At 42.2% G+C, this 18,031-nt stretch overlaps 1 protein-coding gene across 15 annotated transcripts in view; it reads left to right on the plus strand.

The window, feature by feature from the left end:
• Positions 1 to 18,031, plus strand: part of Stk32b (serine/threonine kinase 32B) — a 331,454-nt gene that overhangs the window by 261,241 nt on the left and 52,182 nt on the right. For all 15 annotated transcript variants that reach the window (XM_074042636.1, XM_020178357.2, XM_074042642.1 and 12 more), the window contains one exon: positions 8,416 to 8,505. In XM_074042636.1, coding sequence (XP_073898737.1) covers positions 8,416 to 8,505 — 90 coding nt within the window. The remainder of the gene's footprint in view (positions 1 to 8,415; positions 8,506 to 18,031) is intronic.

The raw sequence follows: 18,031 nt of genomic DNA on the forward strand, positions 1-18,031 counted from the left end.
CATAAAGGAAACGCAAATCAAAACCACACTAAGATTCCACCTCATCCCTGTTAGAATAGCTACCATCAAATACACCACCAACAACATGTGTTGGCAAGGATGCAGGGAAAAAGGAACCCTTGTGCACTGCTGGTGGGAATGTAAGCTAGTACAACCACTTTGGAAAGCAATATGGAGGCACCTTAAAAAGCTAAGCATAGATTTGCCATATGATCCAGCAATACCTCTCCTAGGGATATACCCAAAGGAATGCAACTCAGGTTATTCAAAGGCACCTGCACACCCATGTAATTGCAGTGCTACTCACAATAGCCAAGCTATGGAAACAGTCAAGATGCCCCACTACTGACGAATGGATTAAGAAAATATGGTATTTATGCACAATAGGATTTTACTCAGCCACAAAGAAGAATGAAAGCTTGTCACTTGCAAGTAAATGGATAGAACTGGAGAACATCATCTTAAGCAAAGTTAGCCAGGCTCAGAAAGCCGAAAATTGCTTGTTGCAGGAGGTTGCTAGCTGAGATACAGGACTCTTGAGGAAATTAGCAGAAAGCAGCATTTTATTGTGCCAGCACAGACTCAGTAGACTCATGTCCAAAGGCTGAGCACCGAGAACAAAGGGGTCTCACCTTATATACCCTTGCAAGCAGGTTACAGAAGCAAAAAGCAAGGTCTAATCCACATATGGTTATATTTAATTTTATTGGCTACTTTACCCTAGTGCTGTGTGACTTTTCCCCTCCTCAGTGTTATGTGACCTTCCTCATGTTCAGATTTTTCAGGTTTTAGCTCTCTGCCCTGCCATCCCTACCTCCCTGCTACCTTCTCAGGACTCAAGTCTAGTCTGTTTTCCTCTGTTCCTCCTCCCTGCTACATTATTCCCCCCTTTGATGCTTGGACCCACCTAGGTCAAAGAGCATCATCTTAATTTAGGGGTTTGTATTTTTATGGCATCATTACATGTGTGGCTGTTTTCCTTTTTATAACAGCCTTTATAATAGTCTTGATAGACCGCAGCACCAGGGGAACCAGGCAGGCAGTATTAAGCCCATGTCAGGGTTTTGAATCCACCTAAAGCAGAAAACCATCCTCCAAACAGGTCATTGGGATCCCATCCTCTCCAAGTCTGGATGGGGACATGGGAAAGCTTTCTTATTTTGTTTGTGATCTCTTTTATAACCTTTTTTAATCATTAATTTGTAAGCAGCAGTTGTTTAGGTTAAATTTTTTAGAAACTTTTCTCTTTAGAAGCAAGCAAATAGTCTAAAGCCAAGTGGTTTTGATAGATGGCATTGCACATCTTAGTGCTTTGCTTTTTCAGCAAATTGAGAGCTCTTGTAGTCTTATTAGTTATAATTTTAACAACAGCCTGCAGTCTGATGATGCAGTTGAGCATATATGTAGGGGTGCAATAGCCCCAAGACTGTCTTCTGCCCAGGTGGCAGGACCATAGTACTGGACGATTTACTCAGGAGGCCGTTTGTCATCTTTTTTTTTCCAAGCCCAATGGACTCCCATGTTGGTCCCCCCAGCAGACATAGCATGAAGTGACAGTTAGTATCTGGGCTATAGACTCAGCCAGTGAGAGGAACAAGTTTTTAGCTTGGGCAGAGTTGGAAATTTTACTCCTCATCTCCTTATAAAAGGAGTGAAAAAAACTTGGTATGAGGAACTCTCACGGGTAATGGTTACTAATTTGAAGTATATCAAACTCTCAGTGTCAAAACTCTTTTTATCTATTTTATACTAATTATTTGTCCCCGTGTCCAGTCAGGTGGCTTAAGTACACTGAAATTTACAGGGTTACAGGTGTCATGGGTGTAGGTAGGGACAGCTTTCCCCTTGTGAAGAAGGCTGCGTATTTTGTCCTCTGTTAAACCAGATCAGTAACCATAAATAGTAATTATGCATCTTGCACAAAAGAGAAGAGGGCAAATAAAAAACCTTTCACCATGAGACCAGTCAGTGGGGCGATTTCTGCCAAGCCTATGGCAAAGACTAGGGTGAGAACTACAGCGGCAGATACAGACAAGAGGTGACAATGCACTACAGTGAGATAACTGGGGTGAAAAACAACCCGTTTGTCCTGTTGGAGAGTTGACTCCTCAAGCTTCTGCAATGCATAGACTAGTCAGGTTCCAGGCTGACTAGAACAGGGCTGTCATCCGTTGTTTTTGGTCCCCTGTTGTTTCCTGGGAAGCACAGTTCTGCTGAGGGAAGGTGCTCAGGTTCAGAGGGTGATCCTGCACAGTGAAGCTGATCAGGGATGCACTCCCACCACTATTTTAACTGCAGTGGGAGTATTAGACAAGATAACAACAAAAGGGGTTGTTAATGGATGGACATTTTATTTTTTTATTCAGACAATGTCTTTTTTTTGACTGAATAGAATTACCATAGCAACAAAATAATATCAGTATATATGTTCTAGAAAACACATTGTTTTAAAAAAGTTAAAACCACCATCTTTAAGTATCAAAGGACATGTTTAGAACCAGTAAAAATAGTTATTTTGTCTCTATTTAAGTAGAAGACCCTGTCTAAAAATATAAGTTTGAGTCTGGAAGGGCTTTAATGCCAGATAGCCACACATGTGTAAGAACCATTTCCTCAATCCTCTTGGCTTTGGTTATTTTTGAGAGGTCTGCCATGAGTGACTCCATTTGTACTTTGATGGCATGCCCCCGTTGTCTCAAAACTATCTCTAAATAGTCTCCTCTGAAGATCTGTCTCCCATCCAAGTACTGACCAGGCTCGACCCTGCTTAGCTTCTGAGAGCAGACGAGATTGGCGTGTTCAGGGTGGTATGGCTGTAGACTGAAGATCGTTCTTGATTGGTCATTTTCTTTCTTCATTGTGAGGATTTGTTTCCTGGATTTTGTTTGTTTGGTTGGTTTTGCTCCCATGTCAGGGGGGAAATAAGGAGCAGATCAGGTGGGAGTCAGTGCCAACTAGACCCTTTTAGCCAAATTTAAGCAACAAAGAGGCTTAGAAGGAGTGGCTCTTAGGCAGTGGGATTTTAGACAAGGACAGCGCAAAACAAAATCTAACAAAAGCAGATGTCTAAAAGGCTAACCTGGTTGACACATAAGTAGTTATTAGAGTCATTTTTTGTGGATTGATTATAAATGCCCCAGAAGGATCAGCACTGTAATGACAAAAGCTTAAAACAACCATGGTTAAAATTTTGATGGACAATTTAGCAACTAACAGAACAGTATATCAGTATCATTAACCTTTTGTTAACATGTTTATCTAAATTTTGTATATCAGAATGCTTGGTATACTTGAAAAACATAAATATATTTAATACATAGGAACCAGCAACAACATCACAACTCTATAGAGGTTATATATACATATTAGTTTAGCTGCTCTTGAAGTAAAACCTTAGATTTTTTTTCAGTTGTGGGGGGAGAACAGTTTTAGTAAACTCAAATAGCCCAGTCACAGACACATACCTATAGGGTACCAACTGCATTAGAATCACCCAAGACAACAGTTGTTTAACCATGAGGTCATCTAGAAAAGTTTATATAAGGCTGTTAGAAAATAAGAGGTATGGAAGATGCAGACAGATGGCTCAAACACAAGTACAGGGTTTATTGTTTAAGCAGGAGCCCTGTGGAGGGGGTCCGCAGAAGAGAACTAGAGCCCATTGCCATACACAGGCTTGGGCTAGATATAGGGGACTAGTAGAAAAGTACCAGGAAGGTCACTAAGGGATTTTTTTACTGGGCAACCAAGAAAGATAAGTTGAACTTAGGTCACTGTCTGCCCAACTGTCCTTGGCATCTGTATAGGGAGATAAAGGTAAGCCATCTGCAAGGGGTAGGAAGTCTAGTCCTAACATGACTGTCCTCACTGTTAACCCCAACATAAACCAACTCTTAAGTGAACATGACTAGTAGTCAAAACCCCAACAAAAATCACCAGAGAACACAGGTAAATATTTATGGGGACTGAGTGTGGAGTTAGGAAACACAGTGGCCAAGAATCATGGCTCAGATGTTGATAAGAGATCACATCCCAGATTGTTGACATTAACAGATGGCTCGTAACTTGCAGCAGGATCTCATCAACCTGCAGTCAATGGAGGCCCCCTAAAATAACAGGCCCAATCTGGACATCCCAGGCCAAAAATTCCCTCCATTCAACATGTGGAAGGAGTAGGACTAACACCTCCACTCTGTTGAGTCCAATAAAAGCTGGAGGTCTTGACTTCCAGTGTAGTGCTCCTTTTTGAGTTTGTTTTCTTTGTCCTATCTGGAGGGTGCACTTTGGCTTTACGTAAGTAAATCTGTCTTAACCCTCATATCAGTGCAGCAGTGCTCCCTGTGCTCAGCTGCCTCTTGTCTCTCTGTGTTTTAATAAACTCTTGTTGTCTTGACAAATTTGTGGGTTAACCTGTGGCATCAAACATTCCTGATAGTTACCTTGACGAAACAAAACCATTTTAAGACAATTTTTTTGGTAAACATTATCAAGACATTATTTTAAAGATAGTCTTGTTGTTATGAGCTTAGAGAATTAAGTTTTAGTTTAACATCAGTACATTAAATTTTGACTTTACAAAACCTTTAATGTAACTCTTAGATTTTAGTTAACTTAATCACTTATATAAGCATCTATATCTCTGTGAAACTTAATATGTACCCTCTGGGGAAACTTGTCATTACCCTTTCTTTATCCAAGGTTTTTTTTTTTTTTACCTTTTTTAAAAAAACATATCCTTAATACCTTTTATATATTTTTGTTACTTGTTGAAAATAACTCATAAAATCTTTTCGCTTAGAGCCTTACATTTGTATGGAACACAAGAAAGAAAGCAACCTTGAGATTATTTTCGTATAAAAGAATTTTATAGTAAGCCCATTTGTTAATAGACCCATGTATTATAAGAGAGAATTAAGTTCCAGATTGTGTTTATGACAGAATGAAACATGCGAAGGTCATTTCTTTAACTACTCAAATTCCAAGATTCCTGTTGCAGGCTGTGCCCCCTTTTCTTCTCCTCCCCCACCCCCTATCTGAGCTGGAGTGTTAACCCCTGAATACCTGCATCCTAGTGAGACCTGATTGAAATGAGTTTCATAACCTGCTTTCTTAAAAGTAGCAGCAGAACAGAGTAACAATTTTTGCACTGACTCTATAATAAGAACTGTTCTCAAGATGGTTACATATTTATGTGGAAAAAGCCTAAGCAGTTTATAACAGAGATCTTTAAAACAAATACACTGGGTTTTTTTGTTACCTTGAGTATCATCTTAACCTTATAGCAGCAGTTTAAGAACCATTTTGAAGATGCTTACACCTACACACACACTGTGAGCACGCCATCAGATGGATGCGTAATCTAACCAGCCATTAATAAAGGAAACATAAGCACCTCATGACTGTCTCAATATCAGACCAAGCTTACTGCACCAACCTTTTGGAACAGTTTTTTTTGTTTTTTTTTTACCAGTAACAGTCAAAGTTGCTCTTTTTCTCACCCTTTTATGTAGATTCTCCCTGTTTATGCTCCCTAGAAATAAAGGTGCCAGCAAGTTCAGTATTTCTGGCATATTTTAATAATCCTAAGTTGTTTTCTATTTACTTTTTATTTTTAAGACATAAAAACTCAACTGAAGGAGTATATTAAACCTTTCATCCTTTTCTGTCTCCAAACATTTCATGACATTTTTTCTCTTTCTCCCCTTTTTCTCTCCTCTCTCTCTTTCTCCCTCCCTCTCATTCACAACCCTTCTGCAACATTCATTTTCTTTCAAGTCAGACCAGATCTTATGTATCAGTGCAAGTCCATCCTTCATGTGTTAATTTTTGCAAGAGGTCAGTTAGTGCTAAGCCTCAGTCCTCCTTCAGGATGCCCATTTTGGGTGAAGATGTGCAAACTGGGACACCAAAGCTACCTATCAAGACTGGAAGACCCTGATTTTTCCTCAGTCTGCCCAATAAATTGCTATCTGAACTTAAATAAACAAGAGTCTGGTTTTTGAAGACCAATTTTAGCCTCTTGGCTTTTCCCATTTTCCTGGGTGTTAGGTGTTTTGGGGTTTTTTTGTTTTGTTTTTGTTTTTGTTTTTTTCATTTTTTTTTACAATTACTCTGTAAACTGCATTAACCACAGTTTTATCTAGTGACCCTTCCGGGGGCCGTCCTACACCAAAAACAGGCCAATCTACTTACAAAGGACCTTTAGCTTGTTAGGAGTTAATTCCAGAGTCTCCATTAAATCCCTTTTTTAAAGTTATTAATCATACACTCCAAGGGAGTGTTTTTACTCTGATTTCCAGCCATCTCCTCCCATTACCAGATGGCAAGACAGATACACAGCAGGAGGGAACTCCTCACTCACTCTCCAGATGGGCTGCATCTCAGCTCACATTTTCACATACTCTCACACAACACAGTACTTCCACCCTGCTCCCTGAACCTGAGAGACACGGCTTCACCTCAAAAGGCAGTTACTAGAGGTCTCTGGGAGGTGATCAGTCTCCCCTTCTACCTCCTGGGGCAGGCCTGAATTTGAACCCAGGTTCTTATCAGTCTGATGAGCAGGTCTCCCTTCCCCTTGCTGGTTCCTGTGCCTCACTGGGTTCCATTGTGCATCCAAGACCCTCACCCTGACTTACCAGGAGGACGAATCTCCCTCTGGATCAAGCTGTCTGTTGACACTTGGTAGGATCTCCTCCTGGTGGTCTGGGGAACACAACCAAGTGACAAGAGAGGTGATAACTCACCATCTCCACAATCCTGGATAACGTACCCCCAAGAAATGTTGCAGGAGTTTGCTAGCTGAGATACAAGTCTCTGATGCAGTTTAGTGGGAAGCAACAGTTAATTGTGCCAGCACAGACTCAGCGGACTCATGTCCAAAGGCTGAGCACTGATAACAAAGGGTCTCCCCTTATAGACCCTTGCAAGCAGGTTACAGAAGCAAAAAGCAAGGTCTAATCCATTTATGGTTATATTTAATTTTATTGTCTACTTTACCCTAGTGCTGTGTGACTTCCCCCTCCCTGGTGCTACATGATCTTCCTCATGTTCAGATTTTTCAGGTTTTAGCTCTCTGCTCTGCCATCACTACCTCCTTGCTACTTTTGCAGGACTCAGGCCTAGACAGTTTTCTTTTGGTCCTCCTCTCTGCTATACTCCCTCGTATGTGGATTATAGACCCAAAACAAATGCAGTAATATTATTGGATATGGGTCACACACTAAGGGGAGAATGTGCACGGGAGGAATAGGGAAAGGGAAGGAAACCTAAAACTTGAATGTGGTTGATGTGCTCACTGTAGAGGAGCAAATGAAGTCATCTTAAACTGACAGAGACCACTATGGGAAGGTGACCAGGAAGTAGTGAAGAGGTCTGGTAGAGATGAACCAAAGTGGATTGTAATACACAAGTGCATGGAAGCAATGCTAGGAATCTCTCTGTATAGCTATCTTTACCTCAAACTAGCAAAGACGCTGTCTTTCTTGTTATCTTCTATGTTTTTTCTTCAATAAAATCAGAAGACAAGAGGGCGGAACAAAGAAAAAGGAAAATTAAGCAAAAAAAAGGACTGGTGCCATGGCTCAAGTGGTGGAGTTCTTGCCTAGGTGCAAGTTCAAATCCCAGTACTGGGGAAAAAAAATTAAAAAACAAGGAAATGGGAGTGTGCATGGAGAAAATAGTTTTGAGCCACAACTCATTCCAGCTGAGACCTGCTGGCAACCTCAGCTTCAAGCACAGCACCAATGAGCACAGCCAATCACCACTACACCTGCACCCCCGCCACATCTCACCTGGGGCCCTGCAGGGCGCTCGCACATCAGCACTGGCAGCTGAGCCTGCATTGTGTGGCTCAGGTTGGTTGGAAATTATTCCACCCCCGCCTTCCCAACTGACACGGTCATATTCAGAGCTAATGGCCCATGGGCCACAGCAGACAAACAAGAGCACCACGGCCCCCTGACAAGTGCCCTCAGCACACCCTGCAGTGTCCCACCTCGTCTGGTGACATGGAGCCCTCAGTCTCTAGATCAGTCTCCCTAAACTGTTAATCCACACATTGTTTTCCTGCCTCTCAATACATTTATTTACAGATTATAATAATGCAGTGCTAAATGAATTCATATTCTTAAATATTGTACACATTAAAATAGACATTGCTTCATTTATATTAGGATATATTCGTTGTGCAGGGGTGACTCTTTGTGATAATTCTGAATAGGATTACATGTATATTGGTTAGATCACCCCCAGAATAGACATTTTTATGTGCCAGATAAAATACAATTATTAACACGAGTTCTAAGACCTGCTTCCTTCTCCCTCACCTTGCAGGTCACAGCTTCAAGTCACACAGGGAAGAGCCCAGCAGCCAGCAGCTCTTGCTAACTGGCATTTCTGCTTCTGTCCTCACAGGGCACGTTCACATCACCGACTTCAACATCGCCACAGTCGTGAGAGGATTGGAGAAGGCCTCCTCCATGGCAGGCACCAAGCCCTACATGGGTGAGTGCTCCAGGCCGGTCTTTTGGTGTGGACAGGCCATGTCTACAGCCATCAGCTTCCCCCACACACTTCCTGTGTCCCACACCTGGCCCCACCAGTGCCCTGCTCCCCCAGTGCTTGACCTTCCCCAGGCTGTTCTCCCTGTTCACAGGACCCTCTTCCCCTGAATATTTTAGAGAAATCCTACTCAGCCTGGGAGGCTGGGCTCGGGCTTGCCCAGGTGTTTTTGTTTTGTTTTGTTTCATTAAAATCCAGTAGTACTGCCAGATATCACCATGTTCTTTGGTAAACAGTGGTCTCTAAGCATGTAATTTCAAACTGGTTTTTCTTCAAGACTTTTGGTAGAAGTGTCACTTTTCTGTTTCCGTCTCCCTGTTAAGGACGCTACTCTTGTTGGATCCTCTTTGACAATCTTCAGGATCTGGCACTTTCTGTCAAATCTTTTCTATCTTTTCATGTCTTTAAAAGACGTCCTTGTGGCTGTCTTTCTTTCTTTTAAGGCATTACCTGCGGTGTTTGTTTTGTATGCTTTCTAGTGACATTTTTATTTTTGAAGCGATTTCCTCTTATTTATTTTTCTTGAATTCTCATGGCTAATTTCTGAGGTATTTTTATTCTAATTGAGGTTCTTTTCACATCTTACTTGATTTTAACAGTTCTGAACATTTACATTAGCTATCAATTCCTATGTAACAAACCAGTCCGACTTCAGCAGCCTCGAACAACAGCAATGTACTGCTCCTCACAACTCTGTTGCTTGACTGAGTGGTTGTTGGTTTGGGGGGCTCACTCAGGCACTTGTGTGCAGCTGGGGGGTCAGCAGAGTTGAGTGGGCCTCTCTCCACATGGTCTTCCATCACCAGGTGGCTCACATGGTGGCCATGTTTCAAGATGGTGATACCCAGTCCTCATGCTGAACTCAACTGCTTGATTCACATTTCCTGAACTTCAATTGGCTAAAAGTCACATAGCCAGCCCTGTGGAAGGGGCCACATGGGATCCAACCCACCACTATGTCCTTCAGCCCCTTTGAAACAGCAGGTTACAGTTCCCATCTGTTGTACTGGTGCGTCTTTCCAGTGTGCTTACGTTGGAAGAGTGCTATTTCACCCCTTATTCTCCTTTTACTTACAGTTACTTGGTACAGAACTTGACTTTGGTGCTACCCTGCTGCTAATTTTAAGGTAAAATACATTCTCCTGAACTTTTAGAAGATGGTGTGGCTCAGGACAGTTTTCCTGACTTAAAAGACTCACCTCGCCTGCTATTTTATGGAGTGTCAAAAACCTAAGGCGGAGGCTAGGGATGTAGCTCAGTGGTAGAGCACTTGCCTAGCGTGCTCGAGGCCCTGGTTTTCATTCCCAGCACCACAAAAAATAAAGAAAGACCCTAAGGCAGCTTGATGTCTGAGAGTTCCTGGCTCTGTTTCCCCCCATTTCTATCTGGATCCCCCCTCTTCCCACTGTGTCCAGAGTCCCCACCCGACTCCATGAGGTTCTACCACACAGGTTTTCTTTAGGGTTCTTTCCTAGAAGGGGGCTTTGGCTGGACTGACTAAATGGTTTTAGTGTCCCAGACTCCCCACCTCCCTCAGACCTCACTGGGTCCTTTCACTCTCCTGCTGTGGGGGGTTGGCACACTGCTGCCATTTTCAACTGCTGCCCTCAGCCTGGTGGCCATGCTTACCTGTGACACCAGCTGGCTGGAGTGACATGCCTTGTTCTCCGGTTCACCGGATGCTGCTTTGTTGTTTCTCTCAGTTCCTTCTGTGCAGATATCACTAGTGCGGAGGGGTTGACATAGTTTGAGTTTTGTTCCCACACACTTGTATTTTGGGGGTTGGGACAACTGGGTTTTGAAGTAAAAGCATCCAAGCGTTTTTGATACCACTATCTATTTGCCCTGTCAGCATTTATAGGCAGATTTGCAGAGATTCGAAATCTTCCCAGAATCTGCCAATCCTATCTATATCTTTAAGGTATTAAACCTAAGTGAAGGCTGTCAATAAATAATGGTAAAAACAACAGGCAACATGCTTTTGAGTGTTTTTAATGCATCAAGCACTGAGCTAAGTGCTTTCCATCTGTAGCTTCATTTGATGCCCTTACCATGAAGTAGAATGTATGTTCTATTTGGTGGTTTATTTCCATTTTAGAGGTGAAGAAACTGGGGCTTCCAAAAGTTGGGTGACAGGCTTAACAGATGTTGGTAAGAGGCAGACCTGGGTCAATGTGACCCCAAAACATAGCTCCAAAGCACTACTCAGCCCACCTCTGCTGGCAGAGAAATTCCAGGAGACTCACTAGGGCACAGGTCTATTCATTTGAAAAGGGTGTACTTGGGATACTGAATACCCACTCCAATAAAGCCTCTTATGACCCTGGCCTTTCTAGGTCTTTTCCACAATGACCCAGGGCCAGGACATGTCTGGCCAAGGTGACCACTGCCTTCAGATTCAGGGACTGATGGGGAGGAGAACACAGGTGAGGCGGGTATCAAGGCTGCCACCCAGGTTTCTGGATGGTTCACCAGGTAGCACAGCTGCAGCAGCAGATTCATGGGGAGGTAGAAGTGATGAGTTTGAATGTGAAGTGGAACCAGACCGGGGAGCAACGTGGACTAATGTGTGGATGATGGAGTCACCATACTGAAATTAGCACAGCCAAGGCCAGGACAAGATCCCCTGGGAGGACGTGGGAGAGAAGAACAGCCGGAAACCACAGGTGCACCAAGTCAGGTGCACTAAGAAGAGACCAAGAAAGATGTGTTCCACAGGGAGGGCTGATGAGAGAGGGAGAAGGGAGAGAGAGGGGGCAGAAACTCCCATTTGCAGCCTCCTCAGTAATTCTGTACATTAGTTTCACTGCCTTCAGCAAATAGCAAACAGAATGTAGCTCCTGGACCACTGAAGACATCCAGGGACATTTCTTACCAGTTCTGCTTCCCTGTCCTCCTTTTGACATCATGCCTAGCAGACCTACCCAGGCCTCTCCCCAGAGACTTCTCTTGGGCCTCCCTTCCCGGCCTCACACGGAGGGTCAGAGGAAGCTCTCTATCCTGGCTCTTCCCCTGACCATTCCCTACAGCTGCCCTTCCTTCAAAAGACAGAAGGAAACCAACACATAATGTGACCCTACTATGTGCAGGCTCACTTTTTTCTACATCTTTTTTTCTTTTTATATTCAAAGAACCAGAAGTCCAGAGAGGCAAATTAGGCTGCCCAGTGTCACACAGCAGGCAAGCGAAGAAGTCAAAATTTGAACCCAAATCTACTTGGATCTGAAGCCCTTGCTTTTGTCACATACCAAACTGACTTTTTTAACCCTGACCTCCTATACCAAAAAACCGTATCTCTCAGACAAGAAGTAAGTTTGTTGCCCTGGCTGTACATAAGACTTGAGGCTTCTGGTGTCCTAATTAGAAGGGACTCAGGACCAAATTAGTGAATAAATCACAAGGGAAATCTTGGTGGGCTTCAGAGGCTGTAGGGGTGACAGCACCAGGCAGTGGAGGGAAGGAGAGCTCTGTCCCTAAAGCCACAATCCTGCAGCTCTCACAGCTCTAAATTCCTAGTGCCAAGGGCCAGGTTTGTTGATTTTAGTCATGTGAGCCGCTCAGTTCAAAGGCCTAAGAACGATTTCCAGAATGTTCCAAACATGGATTCAAGGAAGAGGCAGATAAGTAAGATCCCAAAAGGTTGATAGAAAAGAATGACCCCAGAAGGAACATCTGCACAGAGCTGAGTTTTCATGAGTTAAAAGAGCAAATGGGATTTACAATTGGAGAAAAGAAATAATCTCTCTAAAATCTGTCAGATTGGAAGTCAGAAATGTTTCAGCTACCACCCAGTGCTTTTTAGATTGAATCTGAGCTGAAATGAAGAGCTGAATATTCACTCAGCAAACCTTCAGAGAATGTAGGAAGTGTGGAAGTGTGAGGATCCAAGTCAGCCACCAGGTGACAAAGATACAGGATGGCATCCTGGTCCTCAGAACTCTCGACTCATGGGGCAGACAGATGTGTGAGCATTCTTGTGTAGAGGTCAAGGTCAAGGAGGCACAGTACACAGCAGGAAAGAGCTAGGAAGAAGAGAGATGAAGACTATGGTCGATTTCAAGATGGATTCCCAGAAAAAGTGACAATTGAGTTGACCTTTGAGGGGATGTTCTATTGGAGAAGGACAGGGAGAGGCCACAGAGGCACAGGGAGCAGCCAGTGCAAAGGCAGAGGAGTGCAACATCAGTGCATGCTTGGGGGACCGTAGAGCTTAAAGAACAAGAGGAGGTGGGGAGGGAGAAAGGGGACAGGCCAGAGCATGGGGACCTCAGGTGCCCTCCTAAAGGCCCAGCAGAAGGTTGGTGCTGGAGTGTCATGGTCAGATTACTGGGTGATCTTGGAGAAGTGTTTGACAACCAGGTTTGCCACAGAAGGGTCCAGGGAACACATGGGTTCCACGTGGGCAATTGAGATATCTTCCACTTAGTGGCTGCTGGTGCACTTGGGTGACTCGATACCCTACACAGTGCACAGCAAGTACCCAGCATTGTGAGTACTCAAAAAATGCTGACCCCAGATCACCAGACCTATGTCCCTTCTGCCAATGGGATTAGTGACTGGTGCAGGTTGGCGGTGAGATTCCATGGCATAAGTCTGGAAAGTACACAGCTCGGTGCCTGACAAATGGCGAACCCTCAAGGTTGGTATCTGGTGTGGTGTTGCTACCAGACTTATTACTTAGACAGTTGCTTGTTTTGGATTTGCAAGTACTGAGAGTCAGAAACCAAGTCTGACATCATCTGTTTTCTGGGGCTCACAGCCTAGTAAGGGAGACAGACCCCAAAATATTCTAGTCCGTTACTCATGTGGGTTGCCTAGGATGGTGTGTGCACAGGGAGATGTCCTCACCCCATGTGGCTTCCTGTCCCCAGGGCGGCTGCAATGAGCAGATACTGATGCAATGGTGTGGTCCCCAAGGCAATGTGTCACTTTCCTCAGAGAAATGATCTTGGATGAGGACAGTGAAGGGTGCCACTCCTTATGCACAGGAAAGCTGCAGGGCCAGCATTCAGCCCTGGGTCAGCAAAGGCTCCTGGGACCATTAGCTTTCCTGAGTACCTGCTATTCCTTCCTTCCTTCCTTCATTCATTGAGCGCCCTATGGCATGCAGTGCCCTGGGAACTGTGAACTGAACACCAGTGTTCCTGACTTTGCTGGTTTCCCTGCTTGTGAGGGACATGGTCACTTTAGCTAGTAAATCTATAATCCAGATGTTTATTATTAAGGGATAATTTTCCTGCTGCAAAATGCCCTCAGTGCATAGGTCTATGAATTCAGACAAACACATACAGTCATAAAAGCACTGCAATAAAGACAGACAAAATTCCATCCCCTTCCCAACCCCCCAGTCCTAGTCTCTGGCCAGCAGTGATTGGTGTCCTATCCCAATGGTTTTGCTGTTCCAGAAAGTCATAGAAGTAGAATCACAGAATCATTTTAATCTGATTTTTTTTTGCTTAGAATGATGTGTTTGAGATTTGTTCATGGCTTTGTAGTCGGCAGTTGGCTCCTTTCTCTGGCTGGGTAGAACTCAGCTGGATGATGTACGCACGTTTCTTTGTCTAGTATTTGAGTTGCCTCCAATTCTCCATAATTATAAATAAATTTGCTGTTGACATTTTCAATGCAAGGTTTTTTCCTTATTTTTAATTTTTTTAAATAAATTTTTATTAGGATGTATTCATTATACAGGGGAGATTTGTAGTGACAATTCTATATAGTTAATCGCGGCCCCCCTCCATTGTCTCTCGCCCTGAAACTCTTCCCTGTCTCATTTAAAGCAATTGTGAAAAGTTTCTTTGTTCAATTTCATATAGGTATATGAAGTTCATCAACCATATACTGTCACCTTAATCTCCTTCCTTCCCCCTTCCCCTTAACATGACATCATTTAACATGATGTCCTCCAATTGCATCCATTTATCTTCAAACCACCCTCATCATACATTGTGCTTATTTTACAGGACTGGTTTTCATTATTAATATTTAAGTTGATGTTCAAAGGAGTGTCTCAGTGTGTGCCCACTGTGGGTATATTTTACTTTGGTTCATTTAACCCTTTTCATTACTTTCCCTTACCCCTTTACCTCCCACCTCCAGTTTTTCAACAGCTTTCAATGCACATCCTTATATCCTCTGCCTTCACATCTTATGTTATGCAATATTGCTGATGCTCTATCATTCTCTTTTCCTTTTCCTCTTTCCCTGAGTTCCACAGAGTAGTTCCACTGTTACAAACAGTTCTACTTCTGAGTTTGTATATGGTCATGCTTGTTTTTGTGTATATGTTTATCTTTGGATCTACCTTCCATGTAGGAAAGAAAACATGCATCTTTTGTGATTCTGATCCTGGCTAACTTCACTTCACATGTTTTCCAGTTACATCCATTTACCTTCAAACCACATGTCATTATTCCTTGTGGCTGAATAATGCTCCATTGTGTATATATACCACAACTTCATGATCTATTCATTAGTTGTAGGGCACCTGGGTTGTTTCCAAAGCTGGGCTATTGTGAATAGTGCTGCAGTGAACATCTGTGCACAGGTGTCTCTATTGTATCCTGTCTTACATTCCATTGGGTAGATGCCCAGGAGTGTCATTGGATCATGGCAGTCCTAGCTCTAGTTTTTTGAGGAATCTCCATACTGCTTTCCACAGTGGTTGTACTAATTTGCATTCCCACCAGCAGTGTATATGGGTTCCTGTTCCACCATGTCCTCACCAGCATTTGTTGTTGTTATTACCCTTGATTATGGCCATTTTAACTGGAGTGAGATGAAATCTAAGTGTTGTTCTGGTTTTCATCTCCTTTATAATCAGGGAAGTCAGACACTTCTTCGTGTATTTCCTGGCCATTTGTACCTCTTCCTTTGAGAATTCCCTGTTTAATTCATGTGCCCATTTCTTCATTGGGGTGTTGATTCTTTGGGGGCTGAGTTTTTTGAGTTTCCTGTAGATTCTGGCTATTAGTTCCTTATTGGATGAGTAGCTGGCAAAGATTTTCTCCCATTTTGTGGGCTATCTCTTGAGTCTGGTGACTGTTTCCTTTGCTGTGCAGAAGTTTAGTTTGATGCAGTCCCATTCATTCATTATTTTCTTAGATGCTGAGCCTTCTGAGTTCTGTTTAGGAAGTCGTTCCCTATACCTATCTGACCCAGTGTATCTCCTGCTGCTTCCTGAAGTTGTTTCAAAGTTTCAGGCCTTATATTAAGGTCTTTGATCCACTTTGAGTTGATGTTGACACAGGGTGAGAGACAGGGATCTAGTTTCAGTCTTCTGTATGAGGATATCCAGTTTTCCCAGCAGTATTTGTTGAAGAGGCTGTGTTTTCTCCATCGTGTGTTTTGGGATCCTTTGTCAAAAATCAGTTGGCTATAGATGTGTGGATTTATGTTTGGATCTACTATTCTGATCCACTGGTCTTCCTGTCTGTTTTTGTGCCAATACCATACAGTTTTCATTGCTATGGCTCTGTAGTATAGTTTGAAGTCAGGTATTGTGATACCTCCAACGTTGGACTTTTTGCTCAGAATTGCTTTGGCTATTTGGCTCTTTTTTATTTCCATATGTATTTCACAATTGTTTTTTCTATTTCTGTGCAGAATGTCATTGGAATTTGGATAGGATAGGGATTGCATTGAACATGTAGATTGCTTTTGGTAGTATGGCCATTTTCACAATGTTGATTCTACAGATCCACGAGCATGGAAGATATCTCCATCTTCTGATGTCTTCTTCAGTTTCTCTCTTCAGAGGTTTGTGGTTTTCATTAAAAAGGTCTTTGGTTTCTTTCATTAAATTTATTCCAAGCTACCTTATTGTTTTTAAGGCTATTGTAAATGAAACTGCTTCCATGATTTCTTTCTCAATCTGTTCATTGTTGGTATATAGAAAAGCTACTGATTTCTGTATGTTCATTTTGTATCCTGCTTCTTTACTGAAAGAGTTTATGATTTCCAATAGTTTTTCAGTAGAATTTGAAGATCTCTTAGGTATAAGATCATGTCATCTGCAAATAGGGATAATTTGACTTCTTCCTTCCTTATTTTAATCCCTTTTATTTCTTGCTCTTGTCTTATTGCTCTCTTATTATTCTTATTATTCTCGCTAGGAATTCCAAAACTATACTGAATAGGAGTGGAGAAAATGGACAGTTCTGTCTCATTCCTGACTTCAATGAGAATGGTTTCAGTTGTTCTCCATTTAGAATGATGTTGGCACTAGGTTTGTCATATATAGCCTTTATTATGTTGAGGAACATTCCTTCTATTCCTAGTTTCTTCAGAGTTTTTACCATGAAAGGGTGTTGGATTTTGTCAAAGGCTTTTTCTGCATCTGTTGAGAGGATCATGTGCTTCTGTTTATATGCTGTGTTATGTTTATGGATTTATGTATGTCAAACCATCTTGCATCCCTGGAATGAAACCAACTTGGTCATGGTGTTTGATCTTTTTGATGTATTGTTGAATTCTGTTTGCCAGTATTTTGTTGAGAATCTTTGCACCTATGTTCATTAAAGATATTGGTCTATAATTCTCTTTTCTGGTTACGTCTTTGTTGGGTTTCAGAATGAGTGTAATGCTAACTTCATAGAATGAGTTTGGTAGTGTCGCTTCCCTTCCTGTTTCCTGGAAAAGTTTGAGAAGTATTGGTGTTAGTTCTTTAAAGATTTGGTAAAATTTGGCCACAAAATTTGGGCTCTTCTTTTTATGGAGACTTTTTATTACCCCTTCAATTTCATTGCATGTAATAGGACTATTTAGGTGGTTAGTATCTTCTTGGTTCAATTTTGGTTGGTTGTATCCATTTCATCTAGATTTTGCAGTTTACTTAAATACAAATTTTCAAAGTACTCTGTAATGATTCACTGGATTTCACTAGAATATGTGGTTCTGTCCCCTTTTTCATCTCTGATTTTATGAATTTGTGTGTTCTTCTGCCTCCGTTTTGTCATGTTAGCTAAGGGTTTGTCGATTTTGCTAATCTTTTCAAAGAACCAGTGTTTTGTCTCACTGATTCTTTGTACAGTTTGTTTGGTTTCCATCTCATTGATCTCAGCCCTGATCTTTATGATTTCTCTCCTTCTGCTGGTTTGGGATTTGGTTTGTTCTTGTTTTTCTAGGAGCTTAAGGTGCATCATTAGATTGTTTATTTGATAGGTCTCTGGTTTTTAATGTAGGCACTTACAGGTATCCCTCAGCATGGACTTGGCTGTGTCCCACAGATTCTGGTAGGTTGTACTTTGATTTTCATTGGATTCTAGGAACTTTTTTATTTTTTCCCTCGTTTCTTCATCTACCCATTGTTTTTTCATCAGTGTGTTGTTCAGTCTTCATGTCTTTGAATATTTTTGGGGGTTTCTTTCATTGTTGAAGTCTAGTTTTATTCTGTTGTGCTCTGATATGATGCAGGGGGTTGCTTCAATTTTCTTGAATTTGTTGAGACTTGCTTTGTGTCCTACAATAT

The sequence above is a fragment of the Castor canadensis genome, chromosome 9, assembly GCF_047511655.1.
Source record: "Castor canadensis chromosome 9, mCasCan1.hap1v2, whole genome shotgun sequence".
NCBI classification, from domain to species: domain Eukaryota; kingdom Metazoa; phylum Chordata; class Mammalia; order Rodentia; family Castoridae; genus Castor; species Castor canadensis.